General features: G+C 40.1%; 1 protein-coding gene across 2 annotated transcripts in view; it reads right to left on the bottom strand.

Moving 5' to 3' along the window:
- Nucleotides 1-22,176, bottom strand: part of atp9b (ATPase phospholipid transporting 9B) — a 41,492-nt gene that overhangs the window by 7,713 nt on the left and 11,603 nt on the right. For both annotated transcript variants that reach the window (XM_037093051.1, XM_037093052.1), the window contains 13 exons: nucleotides 22,069-22,120; nucleotides 20,494-20,588; nucleotides 18,725-18,805; nucleotides 16,364-16,439; nucleotides 14,444-14,520; nucleotides 10,774-10,934; nucleotides 10,109-10,251; nucleotides 8,242-8,354; nucleotides 6,091-6,336; nucleotides 1,990-2,151; nucleotides 1,627-1,719; nucleotides 364-447; nucleotides 2-172 (listed from right to left, as the gene is read on the bottom strand). In XM_037093051.1, coding sequence (XP_036948946.1) covers nucleotides 2-172; nucleotides 364-447; nucleotides 1,627-1,719; nucleotides 1,990-2,151; nucleotides 6,091-6,336; nucleotides 8,242-8,354; nucleotides 10,109-10,251; nucleotides 10,774-10,934; nucleotides 14,444-14,520; nucleotides 16,364-16,439; nucleotides 18,725-18,805; nucleotides 20,494-20,588; nucleotides 22,069-22,120 — 1,554 coding nt within the window. The remainder of the gene's footprint in view (nucleotide 1; nucleotides 173-363; nucleotides 448-1,626; nucleotides 1,720-1,989; nucleotides 2,152-6,090; nucleotides 6,337-8,241; nucleotides 8,355-10,108; nucleotides 10,252-10,773; nucleotides 10,935-14,443; nucleotides 14,521-16,363; nucleotides 16,440-18,724; nucleotides 18,806-20,493; nucleotides 20,589-22,068; nucleotides 22,121-22,176) is intronic.

Here is a 22,176-nt window from a genome sequence, read left to right on the forward strand (position 1 = left end):
CCTTGATGCCAGCGTTCCTGAGCAGCTCCAGCGTGGGCCTGACGTCTGCTTGTAGCTGGTCTTCCACTCCGGTCAGACACAGAAGCTCCATCTCTCTCTCTAAGCTCTCCACAACTGCTGCAACCTTCAGGCCTCGGTCATGGATGCTGAGCTTTGCCTGGTTGTAGCGGTTCTGTATAGAGAGAGAAAGAGAGGCGTGTATGGGGGATAAATAACAAGGACGTTTTCGGGTTAAACAGGCTGTTACAGACCAAGCAATGGAGGATGGAATTGGTAAACGCATAATAACTGAAGAGGAATTAAGAAAAGTGCTGGATCAAACATTACGTACACTACATACTGTACAACAGTATTCATCCATACCTCAAAGTCCTGATACTGCTCCTCAGACAGACACTTCTTGGCCACCACCAGCGTCCTCAAACCTTCTCTGGCCATGTTCCCACACTGAGAGAAAGGACGAAAAGGTGATAGTAAACAGAGATAAACACACAGTCATCAATTGATTTCTTCATGGGCATTTTACTTCTCAACATTACATCATTTCACAGGGGAATTTGAAGATTTTAGTTAATCAAAATGAGTGTTTACGTTATGTCTTTTCCCTAAGATGAATATAAATCACATACAGCACAGATCATGTGTTCTGTTAGGACAGCTGCTGTATAAGTACACCATGTACAGTGCTGTCAATAGCTGCATATTGCTACCAACACCAAAGAAATCAATGGTGAATAACATGGCCTCTGGTGCAATCCAGAGGACACAGTAAAACAAAGGGATGGATGGCGGTTTATTTTTTGATATGAAACACCAATGGGGCGAATCTGTCCTGTTGATTGGTTATTGACAAGCAGAGTAGCCGTAGCGCCGGCTGATTTGACAGCAGGACATTACAGCCAACAGGACATCATTAGCACCATTGTTCAAGAATATGACATACTGTAATTACTTCAACTTTATGTAGGTCACTAATTAAATCAAACGCTGCCCCCAGTGCTGCATGACTCAATAATGCCAATATAATTATGAACATACGCACACAAGACCTTCGACCACCAAGCTGGTGTAGACACGGCCGGCTGATCTCTACATGAATGTCCTGATTAAGAGAGGGCATCGGCTCACGGATGATCACCATGTGTGACAATACATATGTTGTATATCTGTTGTTTTATCCATATGATAACAGCTTAACAACTAATGTATCACCCACAGGGGCTCAATTTAAATGAGCCACTACAGGTTTATGGTCTTTATTTACACATTAGGATGAGACACGGCTGCTGCTGGACAAACTGACTGCAGAAGACTGGGAAAGGGGCGTTATATTTCAAGATAAAGTCAACATCTCAAAGATTAAGGTTGGGAAAAGAAGAAAAGATAAAGAAAAGAAAAAAAAAAACCTTAGATATTCTCTCAGATTAAAATGGTAAAATTACTCCTGAGTAGTTTCTTTGTTTCCAAGAGACGACATTACACTCTGAAATTATGGTTGTAAACTGGCTCTGCAATTCTCTGAGATTAAAGTCACAAATTTACTTGGGAAAAAAGAGACAACAGTACCTCACACTGCAAGGTTGGTGTGAACAATCCCACAGTACAAACAGACTCGGCCAGCCTTACCTCTTCTTCCAACCAGTCGTTATACTGGACGATGCTCGCCATGGCAACATCAGCACCCTTCATGTAGAAAGTGATGTCTCCTGTTGACTCCTCCTACATCAGATTATAAATTACAGTATGAACATCTCTACACAAATCTCCCTGCAGAAACTTGAACAGTGCAGCTCAAAAGATACAACAGAGAGAAACAGTAGAAGTTTGAGACATTTGACATAAAACTCAAATCTAAAAGAGATTTAAGTCTTCTACATTCAATGATGTAGTAGACTGACACAGAAACCCTAAAGGGGCATGACTGAGTAACAAAAACGTCACACAGGAAACAGCATCCACACATCATATTGTTATATACGAGCTCCACACCCTGACGATGATGCCCATCCTTTTGCTCTCAGAGGTGAAGGGGAAGATCTGCAGGATGTGGAAGGAGAGGATCTGTCCAGAAGGAGTCTTCAGCTGCAGGGAGTTCAGGTCTCTGTTCACCAGGGTCAGGCCGACGCTCTGTGTCCACCGCACCAGCTCCACCTGAGGAGGTGAACATAACATAAATATTGTTCTTTCATAGCTTACTGAAGACCACAAACTTGTACATTTTGACTACTATGCTCAGACTTCAATAAATCGTAGCAGGGTGGTGACAGTTGTCAGGTTTTTTTTTGAAACGAGCTTCACAACTGCAGCAGTAAAGTCCTGCTTTTACATTAAAGCAGGAGTAATAATAATCCAATTATATCATATTTAATATTCATGGGAAGACATTTTCTTGCAATGGAACTTTTACTTTTAATAATTTCATTATTTTTTCTGGTTGACTTGCATATTTTTACTTGCCAGGTCAACTTGTAACATAGCATTTTTACAGTGTGGTATGATTATCATTACTTAAGTAAAGTACTTCCCCCACCACTGTATAAAACAGTTTAACAAGGAAATAAGGAAAATCCATGACAAATGTGGACCATAAGCTGATGGGATCTGATTTCACGTGCAGTTGAAAGATGAGGCATGAGAGAGTTACGATATCTCCAGACCGAGCCGCTGAGCTCTTCTCATTCAGCTCCAGATAAGTGTTTTTCTGTTTCTCTTTCCTCTTTTTCTCCTCAGCAGGAACTGTGGCCCCCGAGTGAGCGTTCAGCTGCACACGACTCAATTCTCAATGGGTTCATTTTCAATTTGCTCACTCAAAGGTTGTTATTATACTCTGACCTACAAATTGGAACTTCCTGTTAATACCCCATCATTTCTCCTGCTCCCCCTTTGAGCTCCGTAAAAAGGGCTGCCTATATTTACTTAACACACATCTGTGTGTCATTATCCTGGTGTGTGTGTGTGTGTGTGTGTGTGTGTGGCTGCACACACAAACGGCCACATGCACTATGTAGCATGGATCCTAAATCAGCTCTGACTTTATCAGCTCTACGGAAACTATTTAAAGCTTCGTCGACTCTGATACAAACTGCATGTGAATCATGTGTTACGATGGTAATAGTAAAATAATTCTTTATGACAGTGGCAGACTGGCTTAAACAACCAGATTAATCATTTCAACTGTGTTCACAATGTTCTAGTGATCATGTAAATCACAACAGTAGCTCTGCCTTTAAAATGAACAGCAGCTAAAGCATTTCACAACAGCCCTGAACAGTTTAAATACTTCTGCTCTAATTTCACCTTTCTGGCTCTGCTTTCAAGGTTTTTCTGCCGGCTTTGTGGTATTAGATTATTCTTAGCCGGCAATTAGATGATAAAGCATCTAAGGCGATGCTGTGACATAACACAGAAGTAATGTATTTAGTAGCGTAACTAGTTAATACAGTAACATGTCTGTTACTGTATTTGATAATATCTTTTAACATTCTTGATATCTTAATGACTAATAAGCACTTATATTTTAAAATATGGGGTCTAATTGCACCCAACCATTTATCTCTAAATATAAATGATGACACCATTTTGTATATCAACTGCTGATAGCTGGCGACTCGCCTGGAAGCCACTTATAAAAGTTACTGCACGGCCTGAAGAAATGATACTTTATTTGCACATTTGAGATTTGGGTCTCTTCCTTCCTCGAGCTGCCGCTGCACTAACTGAGTCGGCCTGTTCCATCCAATTGGATATGATAAAGAACCTAATTTCCTAGAAATGGCAGTCATTAAAGGGTACAATCAAATGCTCTGCTCTGATATTACAAGGGTCAAAGGTTACAGGAAGACTCTGTTCACAGCATGGCTGACCAGCAGGTCAGGTGACCCCTGTTCTGACCTCAGCGGCCGGCCCACTTCATCTCCTTAATGACGGCTCATTACATTAGAGAGGCTGAGCAGAGAGCCAGGGCCAAACAAACTATCACTAACAGAGGTGCAGTGGTGGCCAAGATCTGACGCTGCAGTCAATGAGAGTGAGGTGACGGGGAGTGAGAGAGAGTGAGGGAAATGAAAGGACAGAGAAAGAACAAAGAATGTAGTTGGAGGGGAAAGGGGAGCTCGACCAACAATCACAGACCTCCACCTCTCATCGTCTCTGAGAGAAAATTAAATATTGATCAATCCAAGCAGTGTGAGACAATGGCGAGAGGGGAGACAGAGCAGAGTGAGCAGGGATATAAATAAATATATACATCAACCGAGAGGAGAGAGCGGACAGGCAAAATGGAAAAGTGAGAATTTATCTATCGCCACCTTTTTATCTTCATTTTGATTGTTGGACTTGGCTGTGGGTTCGACACACGTATGGAAGTCTCACAAAGGCTTTACGAAGCCTCACTTGTCATGGGTGATAAACATGCCAACAGCCTTGAACTTAGTGTTCGCGTGAGACGATTAACTTCCCTTCAATATACATTAAATACATGTCTATAAACAAATAGTGATGGTAAAATCTTTCCCCGTCCTACCAGCATTCAATTAAAATCAGCATTCTTCTTGGATTGAATTCAGTAGTATGATTAGAAGTAATAAATAATAGACTAAGCAGCGTCCTCAGTCATGGAAGCTGCAACTCCTGCGTTACATGGAGAATCAGCCCGAGGAAAGGAAGCTTTAGTGATGCCTTTGGGGATCGTTTTTTGTGCAGCATTCTTCCTTCAGCTGGAGCAGTAAATTCTCAGGCAGCAAATACAGACGATTAAATAGCTTAACCTCTGCGAGGAGTTCGTGACCTCTGACTTTGTGATCGTGAAATGCCTGTCGTGACAAAACCAAGGCTGTTTAGGATCACCAATAAAACATTAAGATAGAGAGGAAACTGTAGAGAGGCGCTCACAGGGTTTGTTCCTGATAATCTCCAGTGTTTATTAATGTTTATTAATACCAGAAGTGTATAAAATTGTATCTGAATTCAATCCGGATATGAGACGCTTAAAATGACATGTGCAAATGGGGCCTCGGAGAGAAAAAACATTTGTTACCGTTTAACAACATATGACCTCCATATGGATTCAGTATTTTTAGGGTCGGTCTCTCTGGTATGAAATTTGACATTAAAGATTAGAGATTTTTATCTTCAAAGCTTCAGTTGAGGTTTTTGAATGAATACGATCCAAAACAGATTTTTGTTTTTGTTCTATTAAAAATGCCACTATTGGTGCTGTTAGACTGATACTAGACCACCTACACCACCTTGTTGAAAGTAGGGTAAACGTTTTTAAAGAAAGATAGTCAAAAGTCTAATTCCCATGCTGTCAAATACTGATGTTGGTTGGACAGAGCCACCAACCAAACAACAAACGGTTTCAACAATCAGATATCTTCCTTCAGAATCGCTGATACTACCTTAGTGTGCGACAAGCTGAAGAGCAAACAATTTTTAGGCCGCAGTGAAAATGTTGCTTTTGAAAGGCGAAGTTCCAACAATTATGGATTAAAGCACAAGTTTTCATTAGCACATTTTAAACACATTTTGGAAATGATAACATCTATCTTTTTTCAATACATTTTGACGTTTGCTCTGGAGTTATTGGAAATGTTTGGATGACAATAATTGGAAAACAATCCTGCGCAGCCACAACAGAAATCGAATTCCACAAATAGTACCATTCTCACAATATCAGCCCAACTACAAGATGTTTTGAAAATAAATGACATATCAAAATGATCAGGGAAGTCTAAGCAACTGATCCTTGTGCTCACTGCATCCACAAATTCCTTAACAAAACTGATTATAAACATTATGAAATATGTCAGATAAGCTGCAGAAAGCTTTCTCTCCCAGCATATTCACAGATGTATAACATGTTCCAGTACTGTTAAAACACAGGTTTTGCTGCGTGTCACCCTGCTAATTATGAGCTGCAAGTAGAACTATAATAATGTTTGGGAACCCTCTATGCAATTCTTTCATTCAATCGTTAGTGCCTCCTCTATGTCTTAACCAACATCGCTACTTTCTTAAATCAGTTTGTTTTTCTTTTGAGTTCTATTTAAGCTGAAAGTGCCGACACCCCATCCTGTATCTCAGACTTACCTCATCAGGGCTGGAGGCCTGGTAGGTGCGGTTGTCATCACTGTAGTCCTGGTCGGCTTCAGCGGACTCTGTCTCTCCGTTGACGTGCGACTCATAGACGGGCGTGACGTTGTGGCACAAGGCGATGGCCTTCACCGCCTCGTGGATGCGACTGCTGACGCTCTTACGGACTTTGGGGCCTGACGTCTGAGTCTTCCGCGACGGAGTGGCGCCACTGGTGCTACCATTGGAGGGCTGAGAGGTCACCTGAGGTCACAATAAATAATGTGAGTTGAAACTGAAAATCATTTATATTTGGAGTCAAGGTGCAAACTTTCTTTTTGTCCATTGGCCAAGTGGCTAATTGATGCTCAACTTTTACAATTTGCGGTGCCCTCCAGAAAAGATCTAAACAAACAACTGCAATGCCTGCCTGATGACTAAATAGAAAAATACAATTATTATACATATCAGCTGATTTACTGCACGTGAAATCTACTACATAATCGTTTCAGACAGAAATTGTTTTCTAAATGTTACAACATTGCAGATATTTCCTCACTATAGGATCCCTGCATGTGGTAGATGTCTTGATCTAATCCTGCACCCGCAGCCAATTCACTCAGACACCCCCCTTTCAGGCTAAACGACACAGCGAGGGGAAGCGGTGTATCACCGTCTTTATCGTGTCATATCTGGTTTGAGGGTCTTTTATGTGTTCCGCTGTTTTGACACCAACCATCAGTTTAACCGGGTGGTGACTCTCGAGCAGGCAGACAGCCCACTGTGCCAGCTGCGTTTGACAGAGGGCGATACGCTCTACTGAAGCATTTGATTTTGGCTTATTATTAACCTTCAATCCTGCCAATAGGGAAGGAGGGGTGATGGGGGAGTACAGTAAGGACGCATGATGACAACCTTCATCAAGAGTGACTGAAAGATCAATGGAGAGATCATTTAGTTTTGTTGTCAGACACGTCAAATGTCTGAGCTACATGTAGAAGATGTTACTGAATGCACTACAGTTTTGTGTTTTACCCTTATGAAAAATGACAACTTTAGTATCTATTTTAAATACTGTGATTATTTAGATTTTTGATTAATCTGCAGATTAATTCTACAATTATTTGATTAATCTATAAAATGTCACAAAATTGTGAAACACTGGTCATCTCAATTCCCATTAACTCAAAGTAACTTCGTGACTAAAATCACTACTTTTGTCCAACCAACAGCCTAAAACCCAAAGACTCTTCATTCATGGTCATAAATCGGCAAATGTTACATTTAAGGAGGTAGAAACAGCAAATGTTTGTCATTTTGCATCTTTCGGTTTTGGACTGTTCGATAAAAAAAAACAAACAACCAAATGAGCTCTGGGACCTCACAATGGGAAGTTCTCACTATTTTTTCAAAATCTACAGAAGTGAATTGATTTGTCGAGCTAATAATGGAAATAACACTTGTTAGCTGCTTCTAATCTTGACGAAATAGTGTTTAAACTAATGACGCTTAAAACAATAATAGTGTCTTGCAATCATGTCACTGCGACAGCAACACAGAACAAATCAGCTGGACAGCGGCACGGCTGCTCTTCCTGCTCCAGCTCTAAAAAGACGAGTCATTTTTCATTAGCTGAGATTACACATAAGGGTGTATGTGTGTTTGTGTGTGTGTGTCTGTGTGTGTGTGTTTGTGTGTGTGTGTGGCAGATGGTTTCAGTGTCGACCAGCTGTTTGGAGCTGGCTGAGAACGAACAATATCATTCAGTCAAGACTGCAGCCAGATCTGAGCCACCCAGTGAGGAAAACACTTGCTTACAGTACGAGGAGGGGCTCAGGGACACTGCGTGATGAATGAACAATGTGAGATTCTTCTGGTAAAACTTATCCTTAGATAAATATCAAGATGGATTTAACGGATCTACAGGGAGAGGCAGGAATAAGCAGGAAAAACGTGGAGTGAAATATGAGGGAATATATTTGTATTGTAATGTATCCACTCCTCTATTGGAAGCACATTTAACATTGTAATTGTTTTAATGGAAATAAAAAGTTTTTAAACATTTTTACTGTGGAAATGTTACATATCATAACTATAAAAACATCTAATTGAGGAAACAATCAGCAGATGTATTGATAATTGATATAACTGAACAGTGATGAATCTTACCTGTGCATACGACTGGATTATGTGGCTCTGTATCTCATCCATAGTGTCAGTGCCATACGATACTGTTCCCAGGTGAAGCCGCTTGAAGACCATCTCGTTCTGTGTCAGAGTTCCTGCAGTTCAGAAGACAAGTTCAGACAAATTAACAAACCATAACTAAATTCCATCACCTATATGTTACTCCTCGATTTTTGTTGTCACATGATGATTGCTCTTATTTGTGTTACCACAAGAGTCGAACTTTTAAGACCTATCATTGTTATGAAATCCTAACCCTGACAAACACAACGTAAAACAAGGTAGGAACATCTTTTTTATGTTTATGTTTTTTATGCAGTTTGACATAGAGACATATAATGTAGAGACATATAACTTGCTCATTTATCAGCTGGAAAATCAACTAATCGGTGTTCTGTAACAGACAAACTGTTATAATGACATATTTTCCTGATTAATTCTTCTTAGTTAACATCATACACAACATAAATGTAATACGTTAATATCTTCCAATATATCGCACCTTACGAAATAGGTGTTTATGGTCATGTTTGCTCACTGGCCAGTTAAAACTCTGACATTTGGATTTGTGATTCAGCTCAAGATTTAAATTCAGTGTTTGAATTCTGCAGTTCTGAATTCTAGCAATTGAATCCAGAAAAAAAACAAATAAATCAAAGTTAAACAGTTTCTTTAAATCTTGTGTTCCATAACCACAAATCTTTAAAAACATGTGGAGTACAATAGCAGGATTTCTAAAAGATGAAAGCTGCTTTAAACAGTTAGAGATCAGAGGTCACAAAGCCACATCCTCGTAGCAAAAATGTAAACTATTCAAATATATTCAGCATCTCTGAAAGCACACAGACACACACACAAAGTGACTGCATTTGTACTCAGAGGACTGCCTATAATGCATCATGGGACCTGCAGGGTAGTGTGACTGCCTTCTCACTGACCTAATCTCATTACCAATATGGACTGCGTGTCCTCTCCAACCAACAGACAAGACACAACATTGCATACAAAAAGACTGAGTGAATGTTCAGACACTAAAAGAAACGAAAAAACACTTTGAAAACGAGGGCAATGGCCTTGTTTAATGGATGTCAGTTGCCAGAATGAGTGCTGATAGAGCATAAAGCTGATTAGAGGGCATCTAACTTCTAAAAACATTAGGGCCACAGGGTTAACCAATTCTATTGGATTGATTGTTTGTTCCCTTTTCCATGTGCTTTAACTATCAACCTGGATAAATAGGCTCTACAGCTAATCTATTCCTACCTCGATCAGCAGGGAAAGACAAAGAGGCATGTTAGGACCACCGCAGGAGTTTATCACTCTGACACAGTGACTAGCATTAGTAAAGAGGAGCCATTTGTTATTAGAGAATCACACCATGATTGTGAAATGAGAGGAAACGAAGGAGGCCTAAGAATCGTCTGGAAATTCAGAAGATTTCTTGAAACTGTTATCTTTTAATTCACCATGTTGAAAATCTTCGGTTAGATAATATTTAAAGGATTGAATCTGTGCTACACTTGTTGAAATGGACAGTGACTAATGGAGCATAAAACTGGGAAATGCATGCACAACTTTTGAAGTAGAATAATAATGTTGCTTGAACTTAAAGGGATAAGTTGGATCTTTTGAAGTGGGGTCGTATGAGGCACTTATTTCCTCGGCAGTATATTAGCAGCATGTAGCACCGACAGACAGTCAGACATCTGCTAAACGTTGCTGTGTGTGTGCGCTGCTTCTCCACACACGTACTTCATACAACCCCACATCAAACAAACCCAAACTATCCCTTCAAATACAAAATAATCTACAATAAACATTATGTCATGCAGTGTGATTGGACACCTACCAGTCTTGTCTGTCAGCAGATAGACCAGCCGGCCCAGTTCTTCTGGTATGGTGCTGGTTCTCACAACTGTGCCGGGGATGTTTTCGTCTTTCATGATCATCCAGCCATATGCCGACTTCCCCATGTCCAGGTTTACACGCAAACTACGCATGAGAAAAAAGAAGGCTGTCATCTACAATTCCTGATATGAATAAAAACAATAAAATAATGCTGCAAAACTGAAAAACAATAAAAGAACAGTTCTGGTATGTTTTTAAAAAATGTCTTTATATCTGACCTGTAAAGCTATGAATTTAAATGTCTGAAAATAACTTAAAAAATTAATTAATGTCACAATTTTAAAAATACTTTTGAATATAAAAGCGCAGGAAAAAAACAGTGCATCTTTTTCAGTAGGTTGTCAGACTCTCCTGAATCTACTCTGCTTAAACAGCCTGGGAATTAATTTATTTTTTTAAATAAGAGCATTTCTGTGCTAGGCAACAGACACAACTGATGAACAGTTCAATTAGCCTACTAATATATTGATCAAAAGGACAGGTAGCTTGGGTTTAAAAGCAAAGATGGAAGATCTTATGATTTAATTTTCAGACAAAATGTTTTGCATGGAAAAGAAAAGATATAGCAATAAACACAAGGATTAATGAAGAGAATTAACAAAGTACCTGATGGGGATGATGTAGGAGAAAAGCACGACAAATCGGAAAAGGTTGCGGAACCATGGACCCACAAACCCCTGCACTGCTACCATGACGATGGACAGGACCACCTGGGCCAGGAACAGGGCCTTGGTGAGGCGGTTCAGCTCGAGGTCCAGAAGGCCGACCTATGAAGATAAGAGGTCAGAGGTCAGAACAGCTGATACTGACATTACTGTCCCACTCATCCCTTCTTAGCAGGTTAGTACAATAATACTGATACATGACATGTATCACGATATCTTTAAATCTCCGCATGCAATATTTTTTACCTCGACATCGACATTTTGACAGTATTGTACGAGTGACTATTGGTACTTTCAGAATATAAAGACCAAGCTTATAAGTTCAGAAAATGACGTCACTTTACTGTACTGCAGCCTTTAGAACCAGGAAAAGACAACACTTGTGTCAAATCACAATATGATGATTAAAACCTAAGAAGATATTTATTCTCATATCATTATAATATCAATATATTGCAAAGCCCTTTTTCCAATCCATACTCTGAAGCTCGTGTTTTCCTTCACATGAATCACACAGTTTGTAAATGTTCGATATTAAGTCCAAACTGGAGATGCAAACATTCCTTCTCTGAAAACCTATCCTCGAGAAGACTCTTTGTAACTTTCCCATCTGCTCCCAAAGCCTGACAATATGCTACACAGGGAGGAAACACAAAGCCAATGAAAGACATTCTTGGCTGCCGGCTTTTATCATGCAAACCGTGTGTACAACATAAATACGTTTATTGGTGGCTCTATTTTGTGGCAAACTACGAGCTGCACTATTGCCTTGCTCCTTGAATGCAACAGAAGGTCAAAAGGCCTCAAAAATAAATAAAGTTCCCATATTGAGATGGCTCTCTGGATAAAAAAAAAAAGACAAAAAAGGGGGTCAGAGTTGTCTTTTATTTTTCGAGTGTATCTCCCAGCCAATGGAGCATGTGGGAAAAAGATGTCAAATAAAGAAGTGCCCTTCCCCTTTCTGGCAGCGCTCACAGCGAAGCCCTGTACACAGAGGGCTTTCTTCTGACGCACCACGCTTACAAAAACAGCAGAACATAACATCTCTCCTCCCTCAAATAAAAGGAACTGCTCTGAAAAGGAGGGGAGGGGGCAAGCACATATAAAAAGCAAGCAAAATTCCTCCAGTGCCTAAACCCCCACCATGCCCCATTCCCCTGAGGACCGGGAGAGCTGGGAGACCAGTGTGACTGATTTATCAGTCGCTGTTAAACTCCCAGTAGCAGAGTGCGGAGAAGGGAAGGGAGCGGGTGGGTATCTCCCCACCCCGCTGCCTCACTACATGGTTCATGGTTGAGCTATTGAGAAAAATAGGGGGTTTGGGTGGATTAAAATGAAGAAAAATTAAGACAGAGAGCACAGTGCATGCCTGAAAAGCGAAAGGATCCCCTTCTGCTTGAACAATGGCTGGTCTAAATTTTCCAAGCCTTGCCGGGGATCAGATGAAGTCATTATTCATTCAGTCAAGGGGGGAAAAAAGGACTCAATTACCTCAACCTAAAGATGCTATCAATGAATAAAAAAGTGCATATTTTACTCCATTCATCTCCATGCCATTAAAAGTGAAAGGAATGATTCGATCTGCCTGTGTGGCTTGTAGTTTAGCATGTGTGTGAAATCTGATGAAGAATTGCAGCCCCGGGACATGAATATTCATCGAGTTAAAACCAAAGACTATCAGGACTTTAGTGGATTGTTCAGCGTTTGTGACAGCGGCGAATCAAGGAAGTAGAGAAAATAAACTGAAATTGATTCTTGAGATTTCAGTAAACAACTTTCCCTTTTTCCAGAGTAACAGAGGTTGAGAGACACGTGAAGAGAGCAGAGCTTTGGGACTTGGATATGTACTTCGAACAAATCTTTATTGAAGAGCAGCCTCTTGTCAAATGACATTGTTCTGTCTCTTTACTCAGACAGAGGTCTGTCTAACAATACTGAGACAAAGAGTAAATCTATGTCTGACGTCCTGTCAGATTGATCAAGCGCAGGCTTTGTCCTGGCCCGTGTCACAACAGATTATATGAGGCCAAAACGTTCTTGCGACTTCAGCCACACTGTATCGACTTTCTCCCCCAATCTCCAGTCTCCATATTGGCACTTCTGACATCATCTCCTTGAAATATTGAATTCCTCTCAACTGTCGAGCTTACACAAAACAGTGGCCCCCGCCGTTCGACCGGCCACATCAGCGTTCTTAATAAAAGACACTGGTGTCAAAACTGTGCTGCAGTAGGAGGGGGCTGTGTTGAGCCACAGAGAGCTTCAGCGGTGCAGACAGTTGTAGGTGATAACTTTGTGTGTAAAAGTCACTGCATGACCAAAACACCTCCTCACAGATCCCTCCGATGCCCGTCTCTATCAGCTGACCCGTGTCTATCTAGCTCCGCCATCTTCCACCTAAAATCTTATATTTAGAATCAAATTTTCATTTATCTCCTCAATCTGGGGACAAAAACGCTCGATGGGGATTCTGTGGGATTAACTTTCAGCTGAAAATGTCATTTAAATCCTCGCTTGGTTAATTTCCCTTTTGGTTAATTAGCAACCGGTGCTGACCTTTAGCATTGACAGGTCCAACTTTATCTAGAAAAGTCAAGGTTAAAAAACCACCTCGCCGTAGTGATTGATTAGTGATTAGAGGCAGGGGAACAAAGATGGCAGGAGGGGAACTTTGAACAGATGTTACCTTGTGTGTGTGAGGTGTTTCACTCTGCAGCATTTACAAAACATTTATGTTTACGCACGGGCTGAGCAACAAATATGACATGTATGGTGATATGAGACTGTATTGTCTTATATTTTAGATATTATTACATCATGATACGACATAAGTGTCGTCTTTTATTGGTTTCATAAGCTGCATTACAGTAACATGATAATAATTTTATTTTTATTTTACTAAATACTCAAAAGTGCATTTCATTGTTCTCAACAATGTGACTTATTATCTATTAACAATTTATTTGGGAGAGATATAATATACATGCATAAGCTGTAGCCAGATGTTTGAATCATGGTGTTTATTGCAGATGGTAATTTGCAACACACGTCTCTGGAACAGCTTTTATGAAAATAACAAATAAAAAACTATTAAATAAAAAGGACAGCTGCCTGGGTAAAGCAAGAATCAGTCAATCAACAAAAAACAAATTGCAACTGTTTTGGTAAGTGATTAATTGTAATTTTCAAGCAAAAAAAAAATGCAAAGATGACCTTTTGCCAGCCTCTAAATTGTGATAATTTGCTGTGTTTCGTCTATCTTTTGGTTTTTGAATGTATAAAACAAACTATAAATCGACATGGCAAGAAAGTCTTCTTGTCGTTTTTAATGTAAATTGTTAATAAAACAGTGTCAATGGTATCCTGGTGTGCGGTGAAATATTGATTCTTTTTGGGCCACTATGTCAGGAAATGATTTAGCAGCTTCATTGATTTAAAACAATCACAGTATATCATCATGAAATACTCGCCCCCAATCGTATAGTTTGTTCTGGGGAAAAAATGGTAAGAACACTTTCACATTAAAGCACGTGCAACCCAAAAAACTCAGCTACAAAATCAGACAACTTTCCATCTTTCCTTCAGATACACAAAGACTAAAAAGTATTCACCTTGTTCTTGGCATAGGACGTGTTCAGTACGCTTCTGGTCTCTTTGCCTGTGTAGATCACCACCCCTATCACCGTGCCTGCCAAGGAGAGAGACAAGGAAAGTAATGCTGCTCATTAACTGCACCCCTCCTCCACCATCACACACACAAGCATACATGCACACACACTCATCTTGGTCAAGTAAGATGAACTGCATGAGTGGAAACACAATAAGGCTGAGCTGAGGCAGTTTTGTCTCATTGCCACTCAAGCCAACAGACAGGAGTTTAATGCGCTTAGACTCTCAGGGCCTTCAGCCACCCTATGGAAGCTCATAAAAACCTGATCAATACGCTGCCATCTTTATTTGCCAATTCATTACCGTGGCCTTATTACAAAGGATTAATGAGTCATTAATATTAAATGAGCTTAATGGAAGGGGAAAGGCAATAATAAACCTAAATACAGCCTCTGAAATCCCCGAACTATAAAAATGGCAAGAGAGTTAAAAATGGGCAGAAAACAAAACGAGGAAAGTGAAGTGAAGATAAAAAGAGAAAGGAGAAAAAGAGACCAATTGTTACAGGACCTCAGGAGAAAGGTGATGAATTGCTACCGTTGACTTCTAATGTCAGAAATATTGAGCCATGTGACAAATGGTGGGTGGCTCAGCATGCAGAGGGGCTTCAATTTGAATATGCGAACAACTAATTCTCCGGTCACAGCTGGACTGGGGCCTATAAGGGAGTGAATACATGGTGATCTGGGCCAGTTCAAGTGCCCAGAATGCCACTGTAGAGCCAATGAAGTGTCTGTCAAGGAGAGGCTTGTGGGGGACAATGACATTCCCAAGTAGAGATGATGTAAGGCGTCTAAGTCAGGCTTTTTGTGCGAGTGTGTGTGTTTGTTCTTCTGGTCAAGGTCAGGCCAGAGGGGAGAGCAACACCGCAAATCAATGGTGTGGCCATCGCTGGGAGCGTCACAAACACTCTCAACTGACACAACCGTTACTGTGGGGAATCGCTCAGTCGGAGCGAGGGAGGATTACCTCAACTGTGGGTATTCTTCAGATCACATCAAACGCCTTTAAGGTCTAATGCAATGAATCCTTTGTGCATCACAGCTCGAGTACAAGACCAAGCAGTATCACTTAAATTATAATAGTACTAGCTCTGTCAGAAAATATTAATACATATCCGTTCTGAATATTAGAAATGGTTAAAACACTTTTTTTTTTTGCAGAATCGATACACCAGTATCTCGCTGTCGTCTCCGACCGTGAGTTGACACATACACCGCTGCAGAGTCCACCATCATTGGAATTAAATGCACTTAGATGCTGTTTGGTCGACTTCATTTTCACATTTCAAAATTTTCCAGGAGTTTTACGCAAAATTCTAAAATTTCATTAAAATAAAATTAATCAGTGCGTTTCTCCATCAACTGTATTAATCCAATTTTCCTCTGTGATGACGGGTTGAGGTGGGTGATATTCAAAAAGGGCTCCCTGTCTGGACTTGAACCAGTTTGTTAAGGTTACATACACTCCTGACACTCTTTACTTTTTTGGACATGAAGAATAACATAAAGACTGTGTGTACAAGAGGAAGCCAGTGTGTACATTTAAGTTAAGATGTTTGATGTGCCTTCCACGTTATTTTACATCTGTAAATTGGAATTGCACATAAAAACAGGTGGATAGAAGCCCCTTTTGTTCCAGAGGTACAGTATTGTGCTGCAGTCTTAAGAATGTTTGAAGTACTTCCTGACAAACGTGGAAGAGATTCACTAGACAGCAAAGACACATGGAACTTGTTCATAAACACAGTCTGTGGTTCTACAGGGTTTCAGGGAAACATCACACTGTAGCTGCCAGGAAAATCTTTCATCTCATTTCAAGATAAAAAAAATGACTTGAAATGAAAGTTGTCATTCACTTACCAGATGCAACAACAGTGCTGGCCCAAAGAGTGTTTTCAATACTCAGACTCTCGTGGATCTGCGGATCTGTGTCTTCCTACAGGAGAAAAAACAGGAAAGATTGCTTTTCCACTCGTCTATCTTTGTTTACTGTTTAAGCTTTGATGGCAGTTTAATACACAGTAAAGCAGGGAAGCCACGTAATTATATTGAGAGCTTGTTACCACTGAGTGTCCATGAAACACTCCAACACTATCGCCAATACATTACAGGCAGTGTAGTTCAGAAACGCTTGAGAAATTAACCACAGCACAAAACATAATTGCACATGGGCAGCACTTCAGCAAGACACCCAATTATAATCAACACATAAATGCTGCATCCTTGTGAAATGATCCACTTCTATCAGTGCTTGTCAGTATGTAAGTATTTTGGTTTTTGAGCGTTTTTCCAGATTTGAACAAGAAGATCCTCACATCAGCTACTGAGCAGCAGAGGAGAAAGACTCACCTTAACAATGTGAATTTATTTTCTGTAATTAACCAACTTTTAATTAGTATTGTTCCGCGTGATCCTGGAGCAGATAAGAAAAGTTAAATCAAGACCATAAAACTTGATTTTTAGAGAGAAAAGACTACTGACTCAAAAATTCTAAGAAAACTTTTTATATTTATTTCTGAGGGCTCAAACGTTATTATAAAAAGAAAAGGGTGAAATGTTTTTGACCATTAAGCTGCTCTGTGCTTTTGTTATGCCATACTTTTTTCTAAGCATTTGCAGTACAACTGGCTAATTTTATATGTTTTGAGGACCAATATATTCAAAAGGGGTGATCTGACCAAACAATATCACAATCAATAGAATTAATCTATCATCATCATCCACAATCTAAATTGCAATCTTTATTTTTAATTCTATTTGCATTTCTGGAATAATCTCTCTGTTTGCACCATTAAGCTCCAGATCCATTATGCCTCTGTAGCAATATCTCACACTGAATTGTTTACAATACGTCTCCCAAGGAAAAAAACAATGTGATGTAATTAGTGCAATAAGTAAAGTAATCTTGCTGGCTTCATCACTTTGACACTGAGCGAAGAGCTGCTAGTCAGCGAGGTTCTGTGAAGTTTGGAAACAGAAGTAACAGGATGTTTAATATCCCAATCTTAAGTTATCAGACTGACCACCCCTAATTTTCAGCTGCGTAAACATATTTACTGCAGTTGTAGTTTTGTATATTCAACCCAAAACCCTTAAATCACACAGTGACACGATGACTTTCCCCGTTTTATTCACCGCTTTGGACAGCAAACTAAACGTATCTGGAAATAAAGATTTCGGCTGAACAGAACTGAGGAACATGAGCCTGGTTGAGTGTATACAGCCTGACCAGAACGGCCGGGCTCTGCTGGGCCATTAATTTCCACAAGCACCTGACACAGTTGTGCAGACTGTAGCAATACAGTAGTCCCTTTATCAATACCTCCACTAGATTTGGCATGGCGATAGAGGCTCCTTTAAAAACAGTATAGAGAGTGCACGTAGATGAGATTTCAGTGATAAATAAGCCCCCGGGGAGCCTCTTGTTTCACCCTCCCTCCTGTTTCACCCTTCTCTCTTAAATAAAGACGAAGCTGAAAATGGCTCGAGTCAGGAGTGCAGAGTCAAGGCTCCAGTTTCGGCTCAAATAGCCTGTCTGATATGATAATTATGATACCTAAGCACCCACATCCTGTCAATCCACTCAAACATGGGAAGAGGTGCATGAAAAATAAATGGCAGGTTGCAGAATGCTTGACCGCTCTGACATTGGCACAGAAACAAAGCCACCATATCCGTCTCAAGGAGAGAGAAAAAAAAAGGAAAAAAGAAACCCTCATAAATAGGTAAGTTCATTTGCTGCGGATCTGTGGGAACCCATTTTTTTCCCATCCTGCTCCGACTAAAAGCACACGCTATGCAAAGGAAGGCCGCGGAGGATGAATGAGCGGAGGAAGTGCTCGCTCACTAAGCCTGGTGTGTGGCCAAGAGTGAAGACGGGCCACAAAGCCTCCCTTTGTACTGGAGCTCTCCTCTCTGTGGGGGCTGCGCTAATCTGCTATTAATAAAAAAAAAGAAAAAAAAAAAGAAAAAAAAAATCACTGAGCAACAAGCAGGACGGGATGGATGAAGCCGAAGCAGCGAGAACCTGCCTGTGATGTAAGAGGTTCTCCTGCTGGAGGTAACAACGGGCCCGGATGGACACACAAGCTGACATTGTTGCCGCTTGTCAACACACTGTAGTGATACACATCTTCTGTGTCAATCCACTCGCTATAGAAAAATCTGCATGTGTTTAAGATTTGGTTTACAGCTTATAAATATGTCAACGAGCTACTGTACCCTTGTGAAGTTCCCCTCGAAGCTGTGGATGTCCAGCTGAGGCTTCTGGGCGTAGACGTAGGCGGTGATGGAGAAGAGGTCCTGAGACAAGGAGACAGAAACAGAGAAGATGAAGGATTCAGAATTTATAAATGAATACAGAATTCTGTCTTTTTACAGAATGATTTGTTAATTACATTTTCATTTATTATTGTTACTTTGTGTTAATTATTTTTTTTAAAAGCAGGATTTCTTTTATAAGCAAAAACTCACACTTTAATTTTTTCAATCCTTTATGTCTGCAGGCAACACTTCAATGCTTGTTTTAATCTTGCACTAATTTAAATGACTTTAGTTTTTGGCTATAACCAACAAATATTTTCATTATTGATTAATCTGCTGACTATTTTCACAAATAATACACTGAATAAGTAATCATTGAAACTGTCAAAAAAGCTCATCACATGAAAAAATCCTGAAAACCATAATTCCACTGTCAAAATACTTGACAACTAATTTTCTTTTCATCTACTAATTGTTGTATCTCTACTTCGGATGAGTTCCAACTAAATTCATATTGTGATATAAATGTACTTGAGCACTTAATTACATTGAACATATTTCATGGTTTGCTCAGTTGTTGTGGAGAAAATTGCGACAGCTCTTTAAGAAAAAAACTGGTGAGTGGACCTGGAGTTACTTTATTGGGCTAAATGGATCCATACCCTCTTGTCTGAAAATAAATCTTTTGTATCATTGGATGTAACAGAACAGAAATGACGTAAACAAAACAGAAACTCAAGGAAGACACAATAGCAAACAATGAACCATAAGTCTCCAAAAAGTAAGACTGCAGCCTGAGGCCTGTCAAGCACCTAACACCAGCCTCTTTTTGCCCCGAGTGAAACAAAATTGATTGTAAATATTAAATTATTCAGGCAGGCAGCCTCTGCAGCGGCCAGGCAACCCTCAGTCATGCTCAGATAGTGTTCTCCTGGTGAGAACATGGGCAGAGCGGTTAAAGAGGAGCAGGGAAGATTATTTTACTGAACCCCCAATGGAGAGTAGTGTTGCTCCGGCACTTCACAGAAGAAGACTGAGAGACTCAGTGGGAATCCTGATGCATTCAGAGACACACATGTGGCAGCTGAACATATAATCTATGTACGAACAAACTGGTCGCAGGACGGCCGACACATTATAAAAAATAATCAATATCCAGTAGATACAATATGACGTGATCCATTTGCATTAACGAACATCAGATTGTGATTAATAATTTGTGGTGCCATGTCTCCATGAGGTCTGCTCACTTGTTACTGTTAGTATGATCACACATAGCATAAAACTCATCTGCCTTGACACCCGCCAAAAAGTTAGTTTGGGAGTTGTTCTCTGGGGAGATCGTCCCAAGTTAAACGACGACCATGTAGCGAGGTTGAATAGCAGCTAAAGTGAAGACAACTCTTGCCGTCTTCCCTTGAAACTCAATATGGATGCCACAGCTCAATCATCAAATGACTTGCTGAAACTTTAATCCTCTGATCACATTAAGTGGCAACAAAAAAAAACATCAACTCAACTTAAATCTTAAGTGTTGAGTATCGCCTCCAGTTAAAGGAAGCTGCTGTCAGCTCCAGATTGTTCCTGCTGTCCGTCATCAGTGATTAGGTTTCCATCACAGCCAGACGACTTCATTTGATGAGCAATGCTTTTAGTGATAACAGAGTACTCATTCACAGCCGGTCTGTCTGTTACCAGAGATTCACGACATCGTAATGTATCCATACCCCCACTGCCGGTAGTCGTTGCGTGCAGCCGACAGCAACCTTCAGTTTCCAGTCTGTTTCTCCGTCCAGCTGATCTGTTCTGATGAAACACGCACCTGAAAAAAAGGACAGAAATGTCATCAAGACTGTTGTCTCTGTTACATGGTGACCAGCGAGTCTGGAGCTATGCTACCTTTGGATACATTTATTTCCGAAATGCACGTATAGTACACATTCTCAAAAATCTGTGTCATTTGTCAAATTAATAAATTCCAATTCTCAAGTAAATTCCTCAGGTGTATCCAAGGGTATAAAGAGATCTGTCCATATATTTCATATAAGATAAAACAGCTTTCCTGCATTGTAAAATAAAACAATATGTGAATTCCTCCACGCTGTTTATATACTTGTTTTGATGTTTGATGTCAAAACTGAATCATACTTGAACTAGAATTTTAATAAATTACATGATAATACTAAAAGTTAAAACTGAAATGCATGATTTTGTATAATTTGATACTCATTTTAATGATATCCAGCAAAGAATACCTGCATTTTTGAAACCCTGGAAGGATCTGAAGGATGTTCTGAGGGTGTTTCTGTTTTCAGTTAATTTAGTAGAAGTTTGTGTTGTTGGTAAAATGTATCATATAATGCTTAAATGTCACCCTTGTCTGTGAGATATTGCATGTTGCAAGTATTTATCAGTGTTAATTATGTTACTGTCACAAACTGGCATAAGGCCAAAGCACGTCCCCAGCAGCACAGTACATTATAGCCTGTAGCACAATCCGTGGCTGTTGTGGACACTGCGAGGTCCGATAAACGTTGAGCAGTCGTGACCTGTATTGATCTGAGGTAATATTACATATGAAACTGATGGATGAGAGCAGATATTTGACAGAGAGGGTAAAGGGCAACTATAAACCATCCCTGGAGGGTTAACTATGATGGAAAACATTAACACAAGGAGGATGATTCATGGTTTCCTTCTGCTGCGATGGCACTTCAGCTCCTCACATGACATCAGTGAGATGTGTGCGTGTGAACACCAAAGTATACGAGACCGTCTGTGTGAAAGATAAAGATGTGTTTATGTACGTGTGTGCGTGCGTGCCGGAGGCATAAAGACATCACCAGCTCCCTGTCAAGATTATTGACACATCAAAGATTGATGGAAATGATGTCCTCAGAACATTTCCTCCCGATGCCCCTCAGACAAGAGCCAGGATCTGACGCAGCTTATTGATTAATTGGAATTTGCATCATCAGTCACTAGAAGAATGTGACATAAATCATATGAATCACTTCCTGCCTTGATCAGATGATGTCAAAAGACTGGAACTGTGGGCAAATGTCACATTTCTCACCCAAATGATCTTGACACAGATCACTGAAGTTACACAGGCCAGTCAAAGTTCAACTCTAAGGCATTTTGCCCACTTCATTTCACATTTTTTGCGATTATTTATTCATGTTTATCAAGATATCTTTCCTCCATCATTCTAAAACTTTTATCAATCAAGTACTATCGCTGAGCAAGATATTGTCTTTGTTTCACATTGACAGAGTTACACCAACACTTTGCCTGCTCACCATTTTTCTCTGATGTTCTCAGGAATATCATGTCTGCAGGAATCCTTTGGTTCTGGAAAGAGAAACAAGAAGTGCAAATGGCGGTGTGTTATTGAGCACTGTAGCAAA

The sequence above is a fragment of the Acanthopagrus latus genome, chromosome 3, assembly GCF_904848185.1.
Source record: "Acanthopagrus latus isolate v.2019 chromosome 3, fAcaLat1.1, whole genome shotgun sequence".
In the NCBI taxonomy this organism is placed as follows: domain Eukaryota; kingdom Metazoa; phylum Chordata; class Actinopteri; order Spariformes; family Sparidae; genus Acanthopagrus; species Acanthopagrus latus.